The sequence below is a fragment of the Rhinopithecus roxellana genome, chromosome 12 (assembly GCF_007565055.1).
Source record: "Rhinopithecus roxellana isolate Shanxi Qingling chromosome 12, ASM756505v1, whole genome shotgun sequence".
NCBI lineage: Eukaryota > Metazoa > Chordata > Mammalia > Primates > Cercopithecidae > Rhinopithecus > Rhinopithecus roxellana.
Window position 1 is genome coordinate 93,849,335 of NC_044560.1, and position 21,732 is coordinate 93,871,066.

A 21,732-nucleotide genomic window follows, 5' to 3' on the forward strand; every position below is an offset into this window, starting at 1 on the left:
TATCTTCAGATGCCTTGTATTGACCAAAATATTTACTTTAGTTCAATGATTTATTTAGGTTTCTCTTCAGCAGAGCACATGTATGGTTAATTAAGCATTCTTTCCTATTATCGTGGGTATCTTTTATGATTTTTTTAAAGAGTAAAAACAATACAGTCACATTAAAGCAAATTTTGTTTTTAAAAAAACCCTCCTAGGATGGGCGCAGTGGCTTACACCTGTAATCCCAGCACTTTGGGAGGCTGAGGTGGGCAGATCACGAGGTCAGGAGATCGAGACCATTCTGGTTAACACAGTGAAACCCCGTCTGTCCTAAAAACACAAAAAAATTAGCCAGGCGTGGTGGTGGGTGCCTGTAGTCCCAGCTACTCAGGAGGCTGAGGCAGGAGACTGGGTGAACCTGGGAGGCAGAGCTTGCAGTGAGCCGAGATAGCACCACTGCACTCCAGCCTGGGAAACAGAGCAAGACTCCATCTCAAAAAAAACACAAAAAACAAAAACAAAAACAAAAACCCTCCTATAATACCACAAGCTTCTTTTTTTTTTTTGAGACGGAGTCTCACTCTGTCACCCAGGCTGAAGTGCAGTGGCATGATCTCCGCTCACTGCAACCTCCGCCTCCCGGGTTCAACCAATTCTCCTGCCTCAGCCTCCCAAGTAGCTGGGATTATAGGCACCTGCCACCACGCCCAGCTAATTTTTGTATTTTTAGTAGAGACGAGGTTTCACCATGTTGGCCAGGCTGGTCTCGAACTCCTGACCTCAGGTGATCTACCTGCCTTGGCCTCCCGAAGTGCTGGGATTATACCAATACCACAATCTTAACTATTTTTATTTTACAATTATTCCCTTTTGGTCCTAATTCAACTGCATATATTCTAAATTGTTATTATTATAATATTGTATATTCATTTTCACAGTTTGATTTTTAATTTACTGTATATACCATGGAAACATTTTCAATAGCCATATGATATTCAATCATGTTGATGTTCTATAATTATTTTTATGGGAAAAATTTTAAATGTTTAATGAAGAAGATTTAGAGCAATACATTATTTAAAAGTGGACAGGAGGTTGGGTGCGGTGGCTCACACCTGTAATCCCAGCACTTTGGGATGCCAAGGTGGGCAGATCACCTGAGGTCAGGAGTTCGAGACCAGCTTGGCCAACATGGGGAAACCCCATCTGTAACCAAACTACAAAAACAATTAGCCAGATGTGGTGGTACGTGCGCTTCTATTCCCAGCTACTGGGGAGGCTGAGGCAGGAGATCGCTTGAACCTGAGAGGCAGAGGTTGCAGTGAGCGGAGATTGCACCACTGCACTCCAGCCTGGGTGACAGAGCAAGAATTCATCTCAAAAATAATAATAATAATAAAATAAAATAAAAGTGGACAGGAAAATACCAAGAGCTTTTCCTGGAGGAGGGGGTATGAGAAGTGAGTTCACATAAACCCCATTACATAGAAACTACCCCTAAATATTTCCAAATAGGAGTACAAAGTAGGTGAACAGTCTCCAACTCATCTTTAGTGTAGTGGGACTGCTTCTTCAGAAAAGATCAGCCACACTCACATCCATGTCACCAGTCAGGGTGGGACAGCACTGCTCAGTATCTCTGAGGATGTGGATGTTCTGTAAATTACATGTTCTCATGTTCTCTTGTTTGGCATTTATGTTGTTTTTACTTTTTTTTTTTTTTTTTTTTTTTTTGAGACAGGGTCTCACTCTCTCACGCAGGCTGGAGTGCAGTGGTGTGACTGAGCAGCCTCAACCTCCCATGCTTAAGTGATCCTCCCTCCTCAGCCTCTCCCAAGTACAGGCACATGCTACCATGCCTGGCTCATTTTTGTACTTTTTGTAAAGACAAGGTCTCACTCTGTTGCTTAAGCTGGTCTCAAATTTCTAGGCTCAAGTGAGTCTCCCACCTCAGCCTCCTAAGGTGATAGGATTATAGGCATGAGCCTCTATGGTTTTACTTTTTTGCTATTTAAGATTATGCTGTGTTGAAGGTCTTTGTGCATGTAGTTCTTTTCTTCTTTTGAATTATTCCAGAAAACAAATTCGCATGATTGGACTGAGTCAAAGGATATAAATGTTAATATTGCTCTAGGACATCACTTCCTTGCTTTAAAAAAGGGTTCTGTCTGGCCAGTTGCAGTGGCTCACACCTGTAATCCCAGCATTTTAGGAGGCTGAGGTGGGCGGATCTCTTGAGGCCAGGAGTTCAAGACCAGCCAGGCCAACATGGCAAAACCCTGTCTCTACTAAAAATACAAAAATTAGCCGCGTGTGGTGGTGCATACCTATAGTCCCTGCTATGCAGGAGGCTGAGGCACGAGAATCGCCTGAATCCGAGAGGTGGAAGTTGCAGTGAGCTGAGACCACTCTACTGTACTCCAGCCTGGGCAAAAAGTGAGACTCTGTCTCAAAATAAATAAATAACAATAATAATAATAAATAAATAATAACATAAATAAAAAAGTGTGTCAACATACTGTTTTCACAGTCAAGTTACTCAACCTCCTTGAGCCTCAATTTCTTGATTCATAAAATGGGAACAATAATAGTTATCTATCCTATAGGGTTGTGAGGACCAAATGAAATGAAGCATGTAAAGTATTTAGCACTTAGTAACTGCTTAATAAATGCTAGCTATCATCATTTATTTTCACTAGCAGTTTATCAATGTATTATTTTTTTCACAACCTCATCAACATTGGGTATTATCAATTTTAAATATTTATTCTAAAACAGTTGGTATAAAATTATACTGAAGCATGACTGCTGCTGTTCCTTTTCTCCCTCTTCCCCTTTCTTCTTTTTCATTTGGAGGCGACCAAGAGGAGATGATCAGTAACCAGGAATAAAAATGACCCTTTAAATTGAGACACACTGGATTTTTATATGTAATTCTTGCTTCCTCCGACGACAGAGCTAGAAAAGATGATCAAAGGACCTAGGAAATAATAACTACTATATTAAATGCATGCTGTTATATCGAATGAGTCTTGCCCAAGGTCCCCTTCTTTCACTAAATTCATTGAATCTATATTTACCTACTATGTGCTATTCAGTAGGAGACATTGCAGCTACAGCTGCGAACAGGACCGGGAGAGTCTCTACTTTCATGGAGTTTATGTGCTATTAGGGAAGAAGATGTATGTGTGTGTGGCGGGAAATGAGGTGCAGACACATACCATACAAATGTGAAATGGGGGGTGGCATGAAGAAAACAAACCAGTGATCTGAGTGACCAAGGGCTACTTTAGATTAGATCTAATGTTGCCTCTGAGGAGGTAACATCCGGGGTGAGCCCTGAACTACAAGGAGCATTACTTCCCACACGCGTACCCCAACCAAACCCCTCCATCCCCCCGCCAACCCACATTAAGATCTGGAAGGAATATTTCAGACAGAAGAAACAGCTATTACAAGGCCTTAAAGAAAGGAGGGATCTCAGTGACCTGGAGGAACAGACAGGTCAGAGCACAGTAACTAAGGGCAAGTGGTACAAGATGAGGTCAGGTAGGTAATAGCCAGATAAATGCATTGGAGGGCTTCGTATGTACAGAATTGGATTTTATTCTAAATATAGGAAGCCAGGAGTTATTTTAAAAATAAATAGGAATCACAAGAGGTATTTTAAAAATAAAAAATAAAAAACTCTAGTTACTCTGTCGGAAATGAATTGGAAATGACCAAACTGGTAGCTTGTGGCAGAACGGAAACATAATCTATTGTCCTGGCTTAGAGGAAGGGATAAATATTTACTTAGCAAGCCTTTACGTGCCAAGCTGTTCTAAACGCTGAGGATGAACAAACCAGAGTTCCTGCCTTCACGGTGTTCACACACTAGCGGGCAGAAGACAGACACAGCACGTGTGGCGGTGTAGAGGGCTTGGTTGCAAGAGCAGATAAGGAGGACCCTGGCGACTGCCTAGTCCAAAAGTCCTAGCTAGAGCAAGATCAACTTGTACTGCCCTTAGTACAGCCACGTGAGTGGGGTGACCATCGACCTTAACCAAAAAGATGTCAAGGCTTTCCTCCTCCTCACTCCCGCGTCCCCGGTCCCAGCGAGTCTTCCAGCTAGACCCCAACAGCCTCAGCACACACCGCATGGGGCGACAGCTTCCGGGGGCGGGGCCCGGTCTCGCTCGGCGTCCACCGCGCCTGCTCCCCTGACGAAACCCGCGGACAGGGCTTTAGGTTCGCCGGAATCCCACGCTCCTGACTTCTGCTTCCGGGTCGGAGCCATGGCGGTGGCAAATTCAAGTCCTGTTAACCCCGTGGTGTTCTTTGATGTCAGCATTGGCGGTCAGGTGAGATCCAGGAGGCTACCCACACCTGCGCCGAAGGGAAACTGCTCGGGGCTAGCTAGGCAGGCAGAACTCACCAAGAGAGAGCGGACTCGGGAAGCCAGTCAGAAAGCGAAATTGCACCCGAACCTACCGACCTGCAGGGCGGGGGGAAATGAGGAGGAGAAGTCTCCCCAATCCTAGCGCCCCGCTTCTGGAGGAACTGGGCGGTTAGACCAGGGAGGCGGAGGTGGGAGATACCGAGCGGCAGGGTGGTGGGTCAGCCCATCCTGCCCCCAACTCCGTGAAGCCCTCATGGCCTTGGACTGGGCCTTCTGACAGTCTCCCGCTGATTGCAGGAAGTTGGCCGCATGAAGATCGAGCTCTTTGCAGACGTTGTGCCTAAGACGGCCGAGAACTTTAGGTAAGGACGTGCTCCAGCTCCGCTGGATTAGCTGAGGCAGAAGCCGGGTTCCAGTCAGCCGCCTGAATAGCGTGTCTACCTCTGTCCGTCCGCTCACTGCTCTTGAGACCTGATTCCTCCGTGCATTGCTCTGTCTGGTTGCCGTTTGGATTGTTCCCGTGTTAATTTACGTTGTTAGTCTGTATGTCTCCGTGTCTGGACGTCTGGCTGGCCGATTGGTGGACTTGCTGGCTCCATTGTTTGTTCTTTCCCGTCTTTAGAGGCGGTCACGACTGTGATGTCATAGTGATTGAATCGTTCACTTTTTGTCCCTTTCAGGCAGTTCTGCACCGGAGAATTCAGGTCAGTTTCAGATGTGTTTGACTTCTTTGCCTGCTCCAGAGGGGTGTTCTGGGGCTGCAGTGAGGGTATCGGTGAACCACCTGCTGCCCTTGAATGACTACTGGTGACAGTGATAGAAGGTTAATGCCCCAAGGGTCTGTCCCTAGTTTATTTGCCTTCTTTATGTCTGTCAACCATCTTTAGGAGAGTCCTTTTGGCTCCAGTGCATGGTAAACTGGAAAGGCCTTGTGCTACCTGCTATCACTCCAAGTCTCTTTCTTTTTGTTATAGAAAAGATGGGGTTCCAATAGGATACAAAGGAAGCACCTTCCACAGGTAAGGCTTTTGGCAAGCCATCCTAGAGTCTTTCAGAAATATTTCCTGGGGGATTAGGCTCTTTAGAGGAAAATAAAACCAGAGGTAATTCTTACATTTCTTGAGAAGAAATGTTTTTGTGGACTCAATAACTGAAGATTTATTAAATATTGTAACTCTACTTATACTCCCCCACTTCTTATGTCTTTAAAACAGAAACTACTCATCTTGACAATATCCTGTCTTTTTCATGCACTTGTTTGTGCAAATGCAGATTTTTTAAGAAGTACACTTGTAATCCTAAAGTGCATATAATATATTCTGCTAGTTGATATTTATAATTAATTCCTAAAATGATCATATATGATTGTCCAAGGATAATCATATTTCCTGGGGAGTGGAGTATGGCAACACTTAGTCTCATTTCAATTTAGAATCTTTCTCATGGCCTCACTGTGGTTAGTAACAATGTTAGCAGATAATTATATCACAGCTTTAGAGCTGTGGGTCTCTAATCCCTAGTAAGACTCCTGTGAAGTGGTATGTGTGATCTGCATTCTACAGAGGAGGAAACTGAGGATAAGAAAGGTTAAGGACCCTCCCTAGGGGTAATAGCTAACAGTGGTTAAGCCCTTACATGTGTAGCAGTACCTTTCACATAAATTCTCTGTAGTTCTTTCCCCCAAATTTACATCAAACCCTTTATCTGCCTTTTGCTTTGGCAAGTAATGTGGTCATTCTTCCTGCAGGCTTTCAGCGCCTTCTTGTTACTGTTCAGGTACCAGATCATGCACTTGATCAACTCTAACATGCCCTAATTTATAACTAAAATCCTTCTTTATGGTTAATTATTCTTTCAGCTTAATCATTCCAAGAAAAGAATAATCTTCTTTTTTTGTTTTGTTTTTTGTTTTTTGTTTTTTTTTTTTTGAGACAGAGTCCCACTCTGTCGCCCAGGCTAGAATGCAGTGGCATGATCTTGGCTCACTGCAACCTCCGCCTTCTGGGTTCAAGCAATTCTTCTGCCTCAGCCTCCCAAGTAGCCGGGACTACAGGCATGTGCCACCACGCCCAGCTAATTTTTGTATTTTTAGTAGAGATGGGGTTTTGCCATGTTGGCCAGGCTGGTCTCAAACTCCTGGCCTCATGTGATCTGCCTGCCTTGGCCTCCCAAACTGCTGGGATTACAGGCGTGAGTCACCGCACCCAGCTAAGAATGGTGATTTTATAATAGCCAAAGTGATAGTGTATTTTGAAATCAATGTTAATCTAATACAATAATAACAAAGTCTGTTTTTCTAAACCATAAAATCTTCTCTCAGTATTCTTTGCTCTCTGTTTCAGGGTCATAAAGGATTTCATGATTCAGGGTGGAGATTTTGTTAATGTAAGTACTATTCCTTTCCTATCAAAGACCTACAGTTTTAGTTTTTATTATTGTTGCAATTGCTGTTTTTACTAGAGACCCAGTCTTAAGGCTTGAGAACAATAGCCAGGTTTGATGGGGGTGTTGGAGAGAATGGTGATGGGCAAGTTCTTGAAAGTGGCTAGGTACAACTGACTGTAGATAACAGACTTTAGCACTTTGATTGAGGCATTAACTTCCATGGTCCAAATCTCAGCCTTTTTGAGCCAGAAATTGGACTTTTTAAGAATACCCTGTAGATGATCTATGATAGGTTCACACTAATTAGTCATATGAAACTTAGTCAGAAATCAGCTGTGGTTTGTTTTTGTTTTTTTCTGAATGGAGGTAAATCTCCTTATAGTGGACTAAATGCTTGTCTCATTTTCCCTTTTACTTCTGGTGTCACAGTGCCTGGAAGGCTGAGTGTTTCATAAGAAGTTGATTTGTGGGCAAGGAATCAGAGCGAGATAGGTAGATAGTTCTGGAGGAATTTTGCTCTATGCACTGGGAGAGCCCAGTTAGTTTTTTTTTTGCTAACCATAACTTTCTTGGAAGTAGACTGTTTTTGTCCCCCATATGAAGCCTCCCTCCCCACCCCAACCTTGGAGGGTGTGGGATAAACTACATTTTTTCTTTCTTAAACCTGCTTTCGTCCTTACCCACCCACTTCTGTGCATGGTCTTTCTTTACTCTTACTAATATCATTTGGTTAGTTGTGTTGCTATTTTCTTGGATCTGGGAGACATTTGTTCTCTTTTATGTGTTTATTTAGTCCGGCTCTCATGAGTTTTTAAGACCTCTTTCCTTTCCTATGCAATATAGGGTTGCAGAGTGGCAGGTTTTAGGCTGAGATATGCTTTTACCTATGTTTTGTTTCATCTGCATGGTATTGTATAACTGTGAAATGGCACAAAAAAAAATCCTAGTTTTCTCTTTGAAAAATGGAAAGTGGAAGTACGCTGGGACTGCATTTCTCACAGTGGCAGTGACAGTGACAACTGGTTGGAATAAAGGAACTGGTCCCTTTGGACATGGCATATCTTTGCCATTTCACCAGTCTCCACAACTGTTTCCCTTATTTATGTTGCCTGCTCCTGTAGGCATTTGTTTGCAACCCTTGGAAACAAATAATAGTAGTGGGGTTTGTTAGCTGATAAGAAGGGCGGAGAAGCTATCCTCTCTGCCTTCTTTCCTTTCTTTTCTCCTAGGCTCCCCTGTTGCCCAAGGAGAGGAATAGCTTTTTACTAGTCTTTGCCCCAGGCACATCTGATCACTTGTTGATAACTCTGGGGTTAGACAATAGTTGCTCATTCTGAAGGGTGAGTTAAAAGCAATTGGTGGCAGGGCTCACATCTGTAATCCCAGTACTTTGGGATGCTGGGAGGATTGCTTGATCCCAGGAGTTTGAGACCAGCCTGGCAACATAGTAAGACCCTGTCTCTACAAAAATAAAAAAATTATTTTTTATTTTCATATTTTTGGTGGTGTGCGCCTGTAGTCCCAGGTACTTGGGAGGCTGAGGTAGGAGGATCCCTTGAGCCCAGGAAGTCAATTCAAGGCTGCAGTGAGCCATGTTCATGCCACTGCACTCCAGCCTGGAGGACAGAGTGAGACTTTGTCTAAAGGAAAAAAAAAAAGCTTGCTTAGAACCTTCCTTGGGGAAGGCAAAATGGAATGAGCAAGTGCCAGAAAAATCAGAATTTGAGACCTTCCAAAGTTGGACCAAGAATATTTGTTTTGTTCATTTATTTTTGGCTTTAATAGTATTTATTATTTTGTTTGTAAAAGAAAAGTGCAAAGAGAAAATAAATCACCAGATGAATTACCCTCAATCTCACCTCACAATATACTATTGGCATTTTGGTTTACAGTTGTCAGCCTTACCTTAGTATGTATATGTGTGTTTATATAATTTTTAACAGACTTAAAATAATCTGTATGTTTTACTTTTTTTGTACTTCATAATTGTCCATACTTTCCCTTGTCATTATGTCTTCTAAAACATACTTTCTAATAGCCACCTAATATTTCATTATGAATGACAAGTTATTTGATCAATTCACTATAGTTGAAGAATAGTTGCTTTCTATTGTTTGCTCCAAATTATTAATTTTGTAATTTTGCCTATTGTTTCTGGAGAACTATAGATAATGTGATTATGGAGAATGGTAGGTAACTGATGTGCCCCTGAGGTTCACTGGGAAATTGGAGATGAACTTGTTTTCTCTCTTCTTTCTGTATTAATAAGTATGTGGAGTTAGTTAATGACATAATAGCTCATTTGATTATTTATATAGTGCTATATTGTTTGCAGAGTACTTTTTACAGACACTAATTGAATCTTCATGATAACTGTAAAGAGTAGGTAATCTCCCCCTCACTTGATAGATGAGGCAATTGAGGCTCACAGATAGGAAGTGACTTTCCCAGCTGTAAGTGGGAAACTTATCACGAACTCAAATCCAGGTCTTTTTTTTTTTTTTTTTTTTTTTTTTTTGAGATGGAGTCTCGCTCTGTCGCCCAGGCTGGAGTGCAGTGGTACAATCTTGGCTCACTGTAACCTCCACCTCCCGGGTGGGTTTGAGTGATTCTCGTGCCTCCGCCTCCCAAGTAGCTGGGATTACAGGCGCTGCCACCGCATATGACTAATTTTCATATTTTTAATAGAGGTGGGGTCTCACCATGTTGGCCAGGCTGGTCTCAAACTCCTGACCTCAGGTGATCCACCCGTCTCAGCCTCCCAAAGTGATGGGATTACAGGTGTGAGCCACCGCGCCAGGCCAGGCCTTTCTAATATACAGACTTGATTTTATTTGATAATATTTAGCCAAATAAAGGTTTGAATTTGGACAGTTTTTTTGTATTCTCTGGCTTATATTAATGGTAGTCCTTGTCCCAGAAAGGGACCCTTGATTCTTCACTCACTGTTGATTCTGCACTGGGTCAGTGTTTTCCCTTTCTCCTATGCACTCTTTATCTTCACTAACTGGTGAGGAGAGCTTGAGCTTTTTGGCAGTCCTCAATATTGCCTTTAAAACTCAGGGATTCTATTTAAGGCACTGCAAATATGGCCTTGGTCAAATTGTGTTATTACCCAGACTTCAGTTTCCTCATGAAAAATGGGGAAGATGATAATGCTTATTCCTCAAGGTTGCTGGAAGAGCAAAGAGATAATGCAAATAAAGCTAGTTTAAGCAGAATTGGAAGTTTATAATAAAGGGAGTGTTTCATGGAGCTAAAGGAAGAAATAGAACTAGGAACTAGAACCATAGAGAACCAAGGCAGTTCTTTATCTCTGTTTCTCTAGTGCTTGCTACACATCTGTGTTGTGTTCTCTTTCTTTTCTCTAGCCCACCTTGCAAATGGTAGTCACATCCAGCTTCCAGGTTTACATGATTCAAATTTAGCCTCAAAGAGAGCATCTGTCCCACCTCCAGATTCCCGGAGAAGGAACTCTAGTTGGCCCAGTGTGAGTTAGGCATCCTCCCCTGGATCAATCAACTGTGACCAGGAGGGTGGTATCATGTTGTACATACAGACTGCCAAGAGCTCACCCACCCTCTTAGATAGTTTGGGGAAATGGGGTGGTAGTCACTTAAGTGGGTACTTTTATATGACTGCAGGCATGACAGTCTTCGGGAATGGCAAGGATTGAGTATGTGATCACCTTGTTGCTGTTCCCTACTTTGTCTGCATCTTAATTGATCTTTCTAGAGGCCCAGCTGTGACCTGTTTTATCCAATCTATAAAATGCTCCAGCCAGGTTTTGTGGGCTGTAGGTACCTTGTATAAGGCTTGCTCTGATGGCAGGGTGGGGTCAAATAAGTGCAGCTTCCAAGATGACCAACAAGAGTTAAGAGTTGACTTTAAAGACGTCAGGCTTTAGGTGCGACAGTGTTCTTCCTCTGGTTTCCAGGGACCCAACACTCCAAGTCACTAATATTTCCCTTCTCTCTCCTCAGGGAGATGGTACTGGAGTCGCCAGTATTTACCGGGGGCCATTTGCAGATGAAAATTTTAAACTTAGACACTCAGCTCCAGGCCTGCTTTCCATGGTAAGTGAGGTCCAATCAAGGTTTTGCGTTACAGCCAGCTGGTTTCTGGGCCCCTCTTGAGGCCCAATGCTGTGTCTTGGCATGATGAAAGCAAATGCTTTCTTTCTCTTGCTTGCCCCAGGACTCACCTTTACCACCTCTTTTCTCAGTCTGGTTTGATTGAGAAAACCAGTAGGTATGCGGTGGATTACAGGCATGAGCCTGTATCACGCCTGTAATCCTAGCACTTTGGGAGGCTGAGGCGGGTGGATAACCTGAGTTCAGGAGTTCAAGACCAGCCTGGCCAACATGGTGAAACCCATCTCTACTGAAAATACAAAAAATTAGCCAGGTGTGGTGGTGGGTGCCTGTAATCCCAGCTACTCGGGAGGCTGAGGTAGGAGAATCGCTTGAACCCGGAAGGGGAGATTGCAGTGAGCCAAGATCACGCCACTGCACTCCAGCCTGGGCAACAAGAGCGAAACTCCGTCTTAAAAAAAAGAAAAGAAGAAAACCAGTAGGTAAGGCCCTCTAGCAGGCTAGCAGGCTGGGGAACTAAAATATGAACCAGGGTTTCTGTCTAGGCATTCAGCCCTACTGCTCAGAATGTAAAAAGCTGTGCTTTCAAGACATATTCATAGCTGGGCGTGGTGGCTCACACCTGTAATCCCAGCACTTTGGGAGGCCAAGGCAAGAGGATTGCTTGAGGTTGAGGTCAGGAGTTTGAAACCAGTCTGGGCAACATAGTGAGACTTAAGTCTCTACTAAAAAAAGAAAAAAAAAAATTAGCCAGGTATGGTGACACACACCTGGAGTCCCAGCTACTAGGGAGGCTGAGGTGGGAGGATTGCTTGAGCCCAGGAGTTTGAGTCTGCAGTGAGCCATATCCTGTTCATCTCTGTATCCTTGGATCCTAGCTTAGGCCCTGGCTCATAAGAGGTGCTAAGTTAGATTTACTGAAAAAAACATGGAGGGATTAGGGTTACAAGCTCTTTTGGGAATCTTGCCCATCAGCTAACATGGCCAAGGAAACTTACTGCAGGTATATTTGGTTTCCATCAGGCAAACAGTGGTCCGAGTACAAATGGCTGTCAGTTCTTTATCACCTGCTCTAAGTGTGATTGGCTGGATGGGAAGCATGTAGTGTTTGGTAAGTCCTACTCATGTCCCATGGTCCAGGCCCCATTCACCGCAGATGGAACCTCCAGAGGAGTTAGTTCTCAGACTTACCAAGAATGCTCAACTCGGATAACTGCTTAGGTGGTAATAGAGAAAACAGAAATGGTGGGGAGGTGGGGAACATGTTTGGCTAGAGAACTAGAGGGAAGGACAAAAGGGCCATTTGATATAGTATGGAACCACTCGGGGGAAACCCAGTAGCTAGCACCAAAGAAATGCCATAGAGGCAGCATGATACAGTGAGACTTTGGAGTCACTCAGATATAAGTGTGAGCCCTAACTCTACTTATTACCTATGACCTTGAGCAAGTCATTTCACCTCTACCGCATCGTAATTTCCTAAAGTTAGTAAGAGAATCTAATGAGATAATAGCTAAGAATGGGCTTTGGAAGCTGGAAAACGCTGTGTAAACAAGAATAAAGTCCAGCTCACACTCTTCCTACAGGAAAAATCATCGATGGACTTCTAGTGATGAGAAAGATTGAGGTGAGTACTGCTTTGATTTTTCTCTTTCTCTCCCATTCTGGTCTGGTACTGTCTGACTAGCATCCAGGAGCTAGAGAAGGGGGAATGAGCTCCAGTTTGTTAGGCCCAGTCTTCATTGCCTCAGGAAAAGGGAGGAGAGACCACCTAAGTTAGCCTGTCTGGTCAACACTGAGGTTTGGCCCCTGACAACCCTGTTGCCTACTTGATAAAATTCTACTCCTCAGCATTGTGTTCAAGGTCCTTCATGATTAGTCCCTGTCTACTTCTCCATGGCCCCTTCTCCTGCCACTGCCTCTTTCATGTTCCAGTCACATCAGGCTACTAGCTTTTCCCTAAATCTGCCATACACATCCCTGCCTGTTGCTCTTTCCTGCTCCTGAGCCTTTGTTCACACTGTTTCTTGTAACTGGAATGCTCTTCTTTCCTTCCCTCCTGGTGGAATCCCATTCATCCTTCTAGGCACAGTTCAAATAACCCTCTTTTGTGAATCCTTCCCTGACCTCTTTAAGCAGCAATTTAGTTACCCATCTACCCCTTATCCAACTCTCTCTTACAACTTTTTGTTATATTATCATAGGTTTGATGTTTTCTAAGTGTTTTGCATTTTCTCTTTGATACCTGTCTGCCAGGACATGGACTGTTTCTGAGTGCTGAGTCCATAGCACAGGGGCTGGCAGGCATCAGTAAAAGTCTGATAAGGGAACGAGGAAGTGCCTGAGTGGATGAATGTCCATTGTGCTTTTTTTCCTAGAATGTTCCCACAGGCCCCAACAATAAGCCCAAGCTGCCTGTGGTGATCTCACAGTGTGGGGAGATGTAGTCCAAAGACTGAATCAGGTAAGTGTGTCTTTCTCCTATTAGGTTAGGAGTCAGACCTCAAAGAAGACAGCATGGTCTAGTGGAAAGATCTTTAGTCTTGAAGACATGAGATTGAGCACAGTTCCTCTGTGTGTGACCTTGGAGTAGTAACTTTCCTTCTCTGAGCGTGTGTCCTCATCTGTCAAATGGAAATACTGTAATACCTATCTCTCAGAGTCACTGTAAAAATCAAAAAAGAAAGGGTTGTAGGAGCACTTTACTTTTCTATCACTTTGTAATGTACAAAGTATCAATCTGAAAACTACTCAGGCAGTTTGTAACAGCACTTTCAGACTACAGTTCCATTGAGTAGTCCCCCTAGAAAGACCTGGCTCCAGGCCTGAGTAACTTCTGCTGGGACCAGGCCAAGCAGCCAGGAGACACGCCTGTCATGCACCTCATCAGAACTGATACTGCAATTCCAGGCCTTGACTTCGTATATGCCGGCCTCACAGGTGAATGTCTTGCATCTTCCAGCCTACATGGACTCATTTCTTACCCACTGCCTGCTCTGCGCTGGGCAGCATGCTCGCTGCAGATAGCAGGGCAAAGAATTGAAAGGTGTCTCCTTTCAGGAGCTCATGGGAAGTAAGACATTCTCAGAGGTCATCACTAGTAATATGAGTGACACTGCCAAATGTGAGAAGAGTACAAGGGGGAAATCCATCACTTCCAGCCAGGTGAGGGGTAGTGATGTTTTTCTTTTTTTTAATTTCAAACCTGCAAAAAAGTTAGACGAATACCTTGAACACCTATATATCTTCACTTAGATTCACCAGTGATTACCATTCTTTTTTATTGCTTTGCCTTGACATTTGTTTTTTTCTTTCCCTTCTTGCCTCCTCATCCATTTCCATTGCCTTTCCTCCTCCCTCCTGCTCCTCTTCCCTCCATCCTTCCTATTTTTCATCCTTCCTTCCCATCTTCCTTCCTTTACCCTTTCTTCTTTTCTTTCCCATTTGAAAGTTGCAGACTTCTTGACACTTTACCCCTAAGTATTTCAGCGAGGAACTCCTAAAAATAAGAATATCCTATGTAACCACAATATTATCTAACATATAGTACATTTTCAAACCTCCCCAGTTGTCCCAAAAGTAACTTTTGTAGCTTAAAAAAGGTGATCCAATCAAGCTTCCCATATTTCATTTCATTTGGTTTACACAAGTAACATAATACACTCTCATTGTGAAAACTTTCACACCAAACAGATAAAGTGAAAGCCCCTCTTGACAACACCCACCCCCAATTCCACTCCCCTTTCCAGAGGTCACTTCCTTATCAGTTTGATGTGTGTCCATCAGGGCCTTTGCCTTGCCCATCTAATTTTGGGAGGTTTTCTTTTTCCCAAATGAAATCATACTGTATTTTTCATGTTCTAGAAAATTATGTCTTGAAAACTTTTCCTTCTTAGTTCATGTAAAACCACCTTGTATTAAAAAGTGAAAACACCCCAGCACGGTGGCTCACTCCTGTAATCCCAGCACTTTGGGAGGCCAAGGAGGGCAGATAGCTTGAGCTCAAGAGTTCGAGACCAGCCTGGGCAACTTGGTGAGATCCTGTCTTTCCAAAAAAAAAAAAAATTAGCCAGGTGTGGTGGTGCAAGCCTGTAGTCCTAGCTACTCAGGAGGCTGAGGTGGGAGGATTACTTGAGCCCAGGAGTTTGAGGCTGCAGTGAGCTATGATGGCACCACTATACTCCAGCCTGGGTGACAGAGTGAGACCCCACCTCAAAAAAAAAAGAAAGAAAAAAACCAAAACTGCAGTGCAGCCTGAGCATCCCTAATCCGAAATCCCAAATGCTCCAAAATATGAAACTTTTTGAGCACTCACATGACATTAGAAGTGGAAAATTCCACACCTGACCTCATGTGATGGATCATAGTCAAAAATTTGTTTCATGCACAAAAGTATTTAAAATATTATATAAGATTACCTTATACAATAGCTATAAGTAGCTAGGACTACAGGTGCGTGCCACCACGCCCGGCTAATTTTTATATTTCTTGGTAGAGATGGAGTTTCACCATGTTGGCCAGGCTGGTCCAGAACTCCTGACCTCAAGTCGTCTGCCCACCTTGGCCTTGTAAGGTGCTAGGATTACAGGCATGAGCCACTGCCCCCAGCTGAGCATTAGTTCTTAACTTTATATGTTGTAATTGTTTTCTTCAGAATTTATTTTAAGAAAAAAATTAGTATTATGTTACTTTGGTGATATTCTTTGTTAAAGAGAAGTTCTAAATTTTGATGAAGTTCAAATGATCAGTCTTTCACTGCTTTTTGGTTTTGTCTGATTTAAGAAGGTCTTTACTACCTCAGATCACAATGTTTTCTGTGTTTTTTCTAGTATTTATTTTTATATGGTGGAACTGAGGTCATTTTTCTAGTATTTTTATAGTCTTATTTATATATTTATAAAATCATCTTATAAATAATTTTTCTGTATAGTGTTAAGATAGGACTTTTTCTTCTTTTTTTTTTCCAAATGGAGATCCAGTCAAATACTTGACCATTTTAATGACTCTACAACACACCTTTATCTGTGACCAACTCTGTTCAGAATATCTGGCACTTACAGGCATTCAGTAAAAATTTATTACATGAGTTAGGTAGAGAGGGAGAATGTCAGGCATTTTAGGCAGGGAACTGGTGTGAGCAAATGCTGAGGCTGGAATGCACAAGTGTGTGCTGAGAGCTGCATGTGGACCTCTCTTGTTCAGCCAGATGATCCCTTCTCAGGCTTACTTGACACCCTGAGCTTTCCTTTCTGCCAATACTGGGTGCCCCTTGGGCCCAGCCTGCTCTCCCTCTTCAATGGCTGCTGGCCATTCCCTCCCTCTCCTGCTCATTTCTTTGCTATAACTAAAGTTGAGTTCATAGGTCCTTTCTTTCCAAAGACTGACCACTGATCACTACCAGAGGACAGACGATAACAAAAAGAATAAAGTTTAGAAATTCTTTATGTTGGGGCCTCTTTTCTGTATCTTTCTGAGTCTTTTACATAAAGTTACTGGAAGTCCTTGTTGCGGTTTTATTTCTGAGGGTGGGGATCATCAACCCTTCCCCCCTCCCTTATACTTTAATGTGCATATGGATCTCCAGGAGATTTGTTATAAAATAGTGGTTCTGACTCAGTGGGTTTGGATAGGAACTGAGATTTTGCATTTCTAATCAGCTCTCAGGTGATGCTGATGCAGACTTTGAGAGGCAAGACAATGGGGAATAAGTCTTTTAATTGAGAACTTGTCATATTCCAAAGAAAAAGACCAAGAGGAAGTAATCTCTTGGCACTAGTCCAGCAGGAATCCACGGCATTCACGTCAAAGTATCACCTAATCCTGCATTTGAGGCCTTGTGCCCAGGCACTGGGCATATGCAGTGAAACAGCCAGGAAGGAGATAGAAGACAGGCCACTTGATCAATTCTACCTCCCTATGGAGCACTTCTTTCCAGAACCTTTGTGTTTTGCCTTCCTAGGTTCTGACTTTGGTTTTAGTGAAAATGAAGTTTTGTGTACAACTTTTTTTTGTTTTTTCAAGACAGAACCTCACTCTGTCGACCAGGCTAGAGTGCAGTGACACAGTCTCGGCTCACTGCAACCTCCACCTCCCAGGTTCAAACGATTCTCATGCCTCAGCCTCCCGAATAGCTGGGATCACAGGCACGCACCACCATGCCTGGCTAATTTTTTTGTATTTTAGTAGAGACAGGGTTTCACCATGTTAGCCAGGTTCGTCTCAAACTCCTGACCTCATGTGATCTGCCTGCCTTTGACTTCCCAAAGTGCCAGGATTATAGGCGTGAGCCACCATGCCTGGTCTGTACAACTGTAGGTATAGAAACCTTGGTTTTATCTCAGTGAGTTCTGGGAGTTTTTTTTTTTTTTTAGACAGGGTCTTACTCTGTCACCCAGGCTGGAGTGCAGTGGCACAGTCACAGCTCACTGCAGCCTCGACCTCCCTGGCTCAAGTGATCCTCTCACCTCAGCCTCCTTAGTAGATTGGATTATAGGCGTGCACCACTACACCCAGCTAACTTTTTAGACATGGGGTCTCACCATGTTGTCCAGGCTGGTCTCAAACTCCTGGCCTCAAGCGATCTTCCCACCTCAGCCTCCGAAAATGTTGAAATTACACGCATGAACCACTGTGCCCAGTCCTTGGAAAACTTTTTATAATGAATTTGGATATGTATAACATAAATGAACCTCTACCCTCAGGATTCTCCTACTGTAGTCTGAATGGGTTCTTTGCTACTTACATATACATGGGAGAGGGTGGCACCTCTCTTTTGAAAGCCTGAGTTCTGGCAACTCTGCTAGTCTGATATGCTATCCCCCTTCCCTGTGATCCTCAAACCTGGTACCAGTACCAAGTGGTGGAGAGCTTTCGTTAATTCATTGTTGCCTAGATTCTCCAACAGATAATAATCATTTTGGGGCACTTGTTAAACCTACGAATTCCCAGATCCCTTCCCTGGAGTGTTTGATGTGGCTTTGGGGTAGGACTCAGGATGTTATGTTTGTACCAAGTATCTCACATGCTTCTTAATAGAGGAGTGTGGGAAACACTACTTTAGTTAGTGCTGGGATGACTGTCTTTTAATATTTGGATCTTAGGAAAAAATATAGAATTAGCACCGTACATAATTTTACAGTTATTACAGCTTACAGTGAGGCAATATTGAAGTTCGAATAGTGATTAGCTTAAAAAGTAAATTGTGGATGATAGATATTGTAACAGTTGTGAAGGTGCTATCTGAATGACTAAGGTTTAGGAAACACTGTCTTTCATTCTGGAATTACCTGTAGATGCGAGATTCCCAGGGGGAAGATGAGGAAAGATGTGTTGGTAGCAGTTGGGCTCTATTCATTGCACAACTAAGTGCTGATGAATTAAGATAGGTCCCATGCTGCATACGAGGCGACAGATTTGAAAAGTCCAGTTCCTTCCTTCAAGGAACTCAGTCTCTTGGGAGAACTGACAATTGCAGTACAATAAAGCCCTGTATTGGAGGTTTTAGATACATGCCCAGATCTTCCTGGAGTGGTTGGGTAGACTACAGAAGAGATGATGCTTCAGTTTAGTAAAGAAAGAATGTAACTTGTCAGGTGGCTAAAACTGGGCAGGGCATTCCAGGCAGAGGGAACAGCCTATGCAAAGTCACAAAGGCAGCAAACAGCAGGAAGTGTAGAGGAAGCTACAAATAATTCAATATGACTGAAGCAGGAAAATACGAAAAGCAAACGGTAAGAAGGTTGGAGAGAGGCCAGGGCCAGTAGTGAAAGCTAGTGCCAAGCTTAGCAGTTCGTATGTTATTCTGAGAGCAGGGGCTGACTTTCAGGCATGAAGTAATTTTTCCCCTCTGGGGAAGGAGTCCATTGTGTTCCTGAGATTCTCAAAAGGGGCACTGACCCTCCAAAAAAGAATCAGACCAACATGAACCACTGAAGGATTTTCAGCAGAATATTGTAGTTGAATTTTCATGTTCAGAAGATGATTCTGGCAGCATTGTGGAGGATGGGCTGGAGGCCAGTGAGGAGTCCACTGCAGTAGTAGTCCAGGCAAGAGAAAAGAGGTTTTACATGAAAATATGGGTCTGGGGAGCACTGCAGATTTGGCAGCAAATATTTATGTGCCTGCTGAGCATGTGACACTATTTGTTCCCTGTCCTGAAATGCAGAAGCTCTGCCAGCTGAAAAGGCCAGGGAGGGCAGAATGTCTGGCTCCAGTCCATTCCAGTCCAGTACAAAGGCAAAGCTTCTTGCATTGCAGCCAAGTCTTACACACATAGAGTTTCCATTCTCTTCGATGGAATACTATACAGCCTTAATAAAAACAAAGAGGTAGATCTGGATGTGTTGGCAAGATTTCTAAGGTAAGTTAAGTGACAGTCAAGATGTAGTAATTGACATTCATACAGCCAACAGACACATGAAAAAATGCTCATCATCACTGGCCATCAGAGAAATGCAAATCAAAACCACAATGAGATACCATTTCACACCAGTTAGAATGGCGATCATTAAAAAGTCAGGAAACAATAGGTGCTGGAGAGGATGTGGAGAAATAGGAACCCTTTACACTGTTGGTGGGATTGTAAACTAGTTCAACCATTATGGAAAACAGTATGGCGATTCCTCAAGGATCTAGAACTAGATGTACCATATGACCCAGCCATCCCATTACTGGGTATATACCCAAAGGATCATAAATCATGCTGCTATAAAGACATGCACACGTATGTTTATTGCAGCACTATTCACAATAGCAAAGACTTGGAATCAACCCAAATGTCCATCAGTGACAGACTGGATTAAGAAAATGTGGCACATATACACCATGGAATACTATGCAGCCATAAAAAAGGATGAGTTTGTGTCCTTTATAGGGACATGGATGCAGCTGGAAACCATCATTCTTAGCAAACTATCACAAGAACAGAAAACCAAACACCGCATGTTCTCACTCATAGGTGGGAACTGAACAATGAGATCACTTGGACTCGGGAAGGGGAACATCACACACCAGGGCCTATCATGGGGAGGGGGGAGGGGGGAGGGATTGCATTGGGAGTTATACCTGATGTAAATGACGAGTTGATGGGTGCAGCACACCAACATGGCACAAGTATACATATGTAACAAACCTGCACGTTATGCACATGTACCCTAGAACTTAAAGTATAAGAATAATAATAATAAAAAAAAAAGATGTAGTAATTTATGTAAGCATGTTACTGTTTATTTTGAATGACTTTCAGGAATCTCTGCAGTGATATAAAGCACACTGTTGATAATACTTCTGCAGAGTAGAGATAGCAAAGAGACTTTTCAGTTGCCTTATTTAAGCTTGAATTTTCTACCTTGAACATGTGTCTTGTAATAGAAATACATACTGTTTATATGTAGTTTTAACTAAATCCTCCCAGCACCTCCCAGGAGCCTGCCCACAGCTGTGGCTAACATCAGTTGTGAATCCGTTGCTGATCCCTCCACCTCCTCTTTCAGGTCTAAGCCCAGACAGTGGTTCCCACCTGGGTGCTCCCGCAGCACTTGGTTCATCTCTCCACTGTGGCATTTAACACACTGTATCACAAATGTGTCGGTCTCTTTTTCCCTGGACTGAGATCATGCTGACTAACATAGTGCTTGGTCTGACAGAGCTTAGGTCCTGGCACACCATGCAGCTTACAAAGTACATTCATGCATTTTCATACATTTTGCTTGAGGGCCCACAATTAAACTTCAGTCTGTGCCTACAGTACAATGCCAGCACTCATTGTGCACTGGAGCAAGGTGTGGCATGTCTGAGGAATGGCAGGAGGACGGGACAATAGTATCTGAGTGTACTTACCCTGTTCTCTTAGTATAGCTTGCTCGACTTCAAGGCCATAAACCAAGAGTGTGGAGTGCCCTTTCTCTTACCTCTGGGACCGAAACCTGCAAGGAAGAAGGATTACTTTTTGTTCTGGACCTCCACAGAGAGCCATCAGAGTCTGACAAAAAGAACAAAGGCTTTGGAGCCAAGTAGACCAGGAAGCCCCACCACTGTCTAATTCTGTGACTTTAGTCAAGCCATGAAACCCCTTGGGACCCTACTCCTTTGCATAATTAGATAATATATAATGCATGGAGTTGTGAAGGGCAAATAAATGAGACAGTATGCTTGACCATAAATGTTAGTTGCTTTCTTCCTGGTTCTTTTGTAATTTACTGCCCAACTTTGCTCTGGGGACCCAAAGGTCTGACCTATGGTGAGACTCTGACCTGTTCTACCCTTTTGGGAAAAGAGGATTGGGAGTGCAGAGAATAGCTGGAAGTGGCCGGGCACGGTGGCTCATGCCTGTAATCCCAGCACTTTGGGAAGCCGAGGCAGGCAGATCACAAGGTCGAGAGTTCAAGACCAGCTTGGTCAATATGGTGAGACCCCCGTCTCTACTAAAAATACAAAAATTGGCTGGGTGTGTGGGTGTGGTGGCATGTGCCTGTAGTCCCAGCTACTCGGGAGGCTGAGGTAGGAGAATTGCTTGAACCTGGGAGACAGAGGTTGCAGTGAGCTGAGATCGTGCCACTGCACTCCAGCCTGAGCAACAGAACGGGACTCTGTCTAAAAAAAAAAAAAAAAAAAAGGAACAGCTGGGAGCATTGTCTCGTATGGGATGTCCCCTTCCAGTTGCTCTGAGGTGCTTACCTCCCCATCCCACATTGACCTCCATGTCTCTGCCATTGTAGGCCTTCCCTTCTTCTTGGTGGTGGTCTTGAGTAAGATAATCTGGAGTGGCCCCCGTGTTTGCTTCCTTGCCTGCTGCTGCTCCATTTGATCAAGAGACCATGGAAGTGTCAGAGATTCAGAATCCAAGATTGTCTTTAAGTTTTCAACTGTAAATAAAGTTTTTTTGTATGTTTA

At 43.4% G+C, this 21,732-nt stretch overlaps 1 protein-coding gene across 4 annotated transcripts; it reads left to right on the forward strand.

Annotated features, from left to right (window-relative positions):
• The first annotated feature begins 3,579 nt into the window (after window positions 1–3,579).
• PPIH (peptidylprolyl isomerase H) lies at window positions 3,580–21,732 on the forward strand. 4 transcript variants are annotated; one of them, XM_010371837.2, is made up of 10 exons: window positions 3,580–4,325; window positions 4,661–4,725; window positions 5,044–5,067; window positions 5,338–5,382; window positions 6,706–6,748; window positions 10,732–10,824; window positions 11,866–11,953; window positions 12,429–12,469; window positions 13,221–13,306; window positions 21,558–21,732. In XM_010371837.2, the coding sequence occupies exons 1-9, from the start codon at window positions 4,260–4,262 to the stop codon at window positions 13,287–13,289; spliced, it is 534 nt and encodes a 177-aa protein (XP_010370139.1). In that variant the 5' UTR covers window positions 3,580–4,259; the 3' UTR covers window positions 13,290–13,306; window positions 21,558–21,732. The 4 variants fall into 4 exon arrangements, with proteins under 4 accessions (XP_010370139.1, XP_010370140.1, XP_030769231.1 ...); XM_010371838.2 differs by lacking the exon at window positions 21,558–21,732 and adding an exon at window positions 20,693–21,002; XM_030913371.1 differs by lacking the exon at window positions 21,558–21,732 and adding an exon at window positions 20,698–21,002.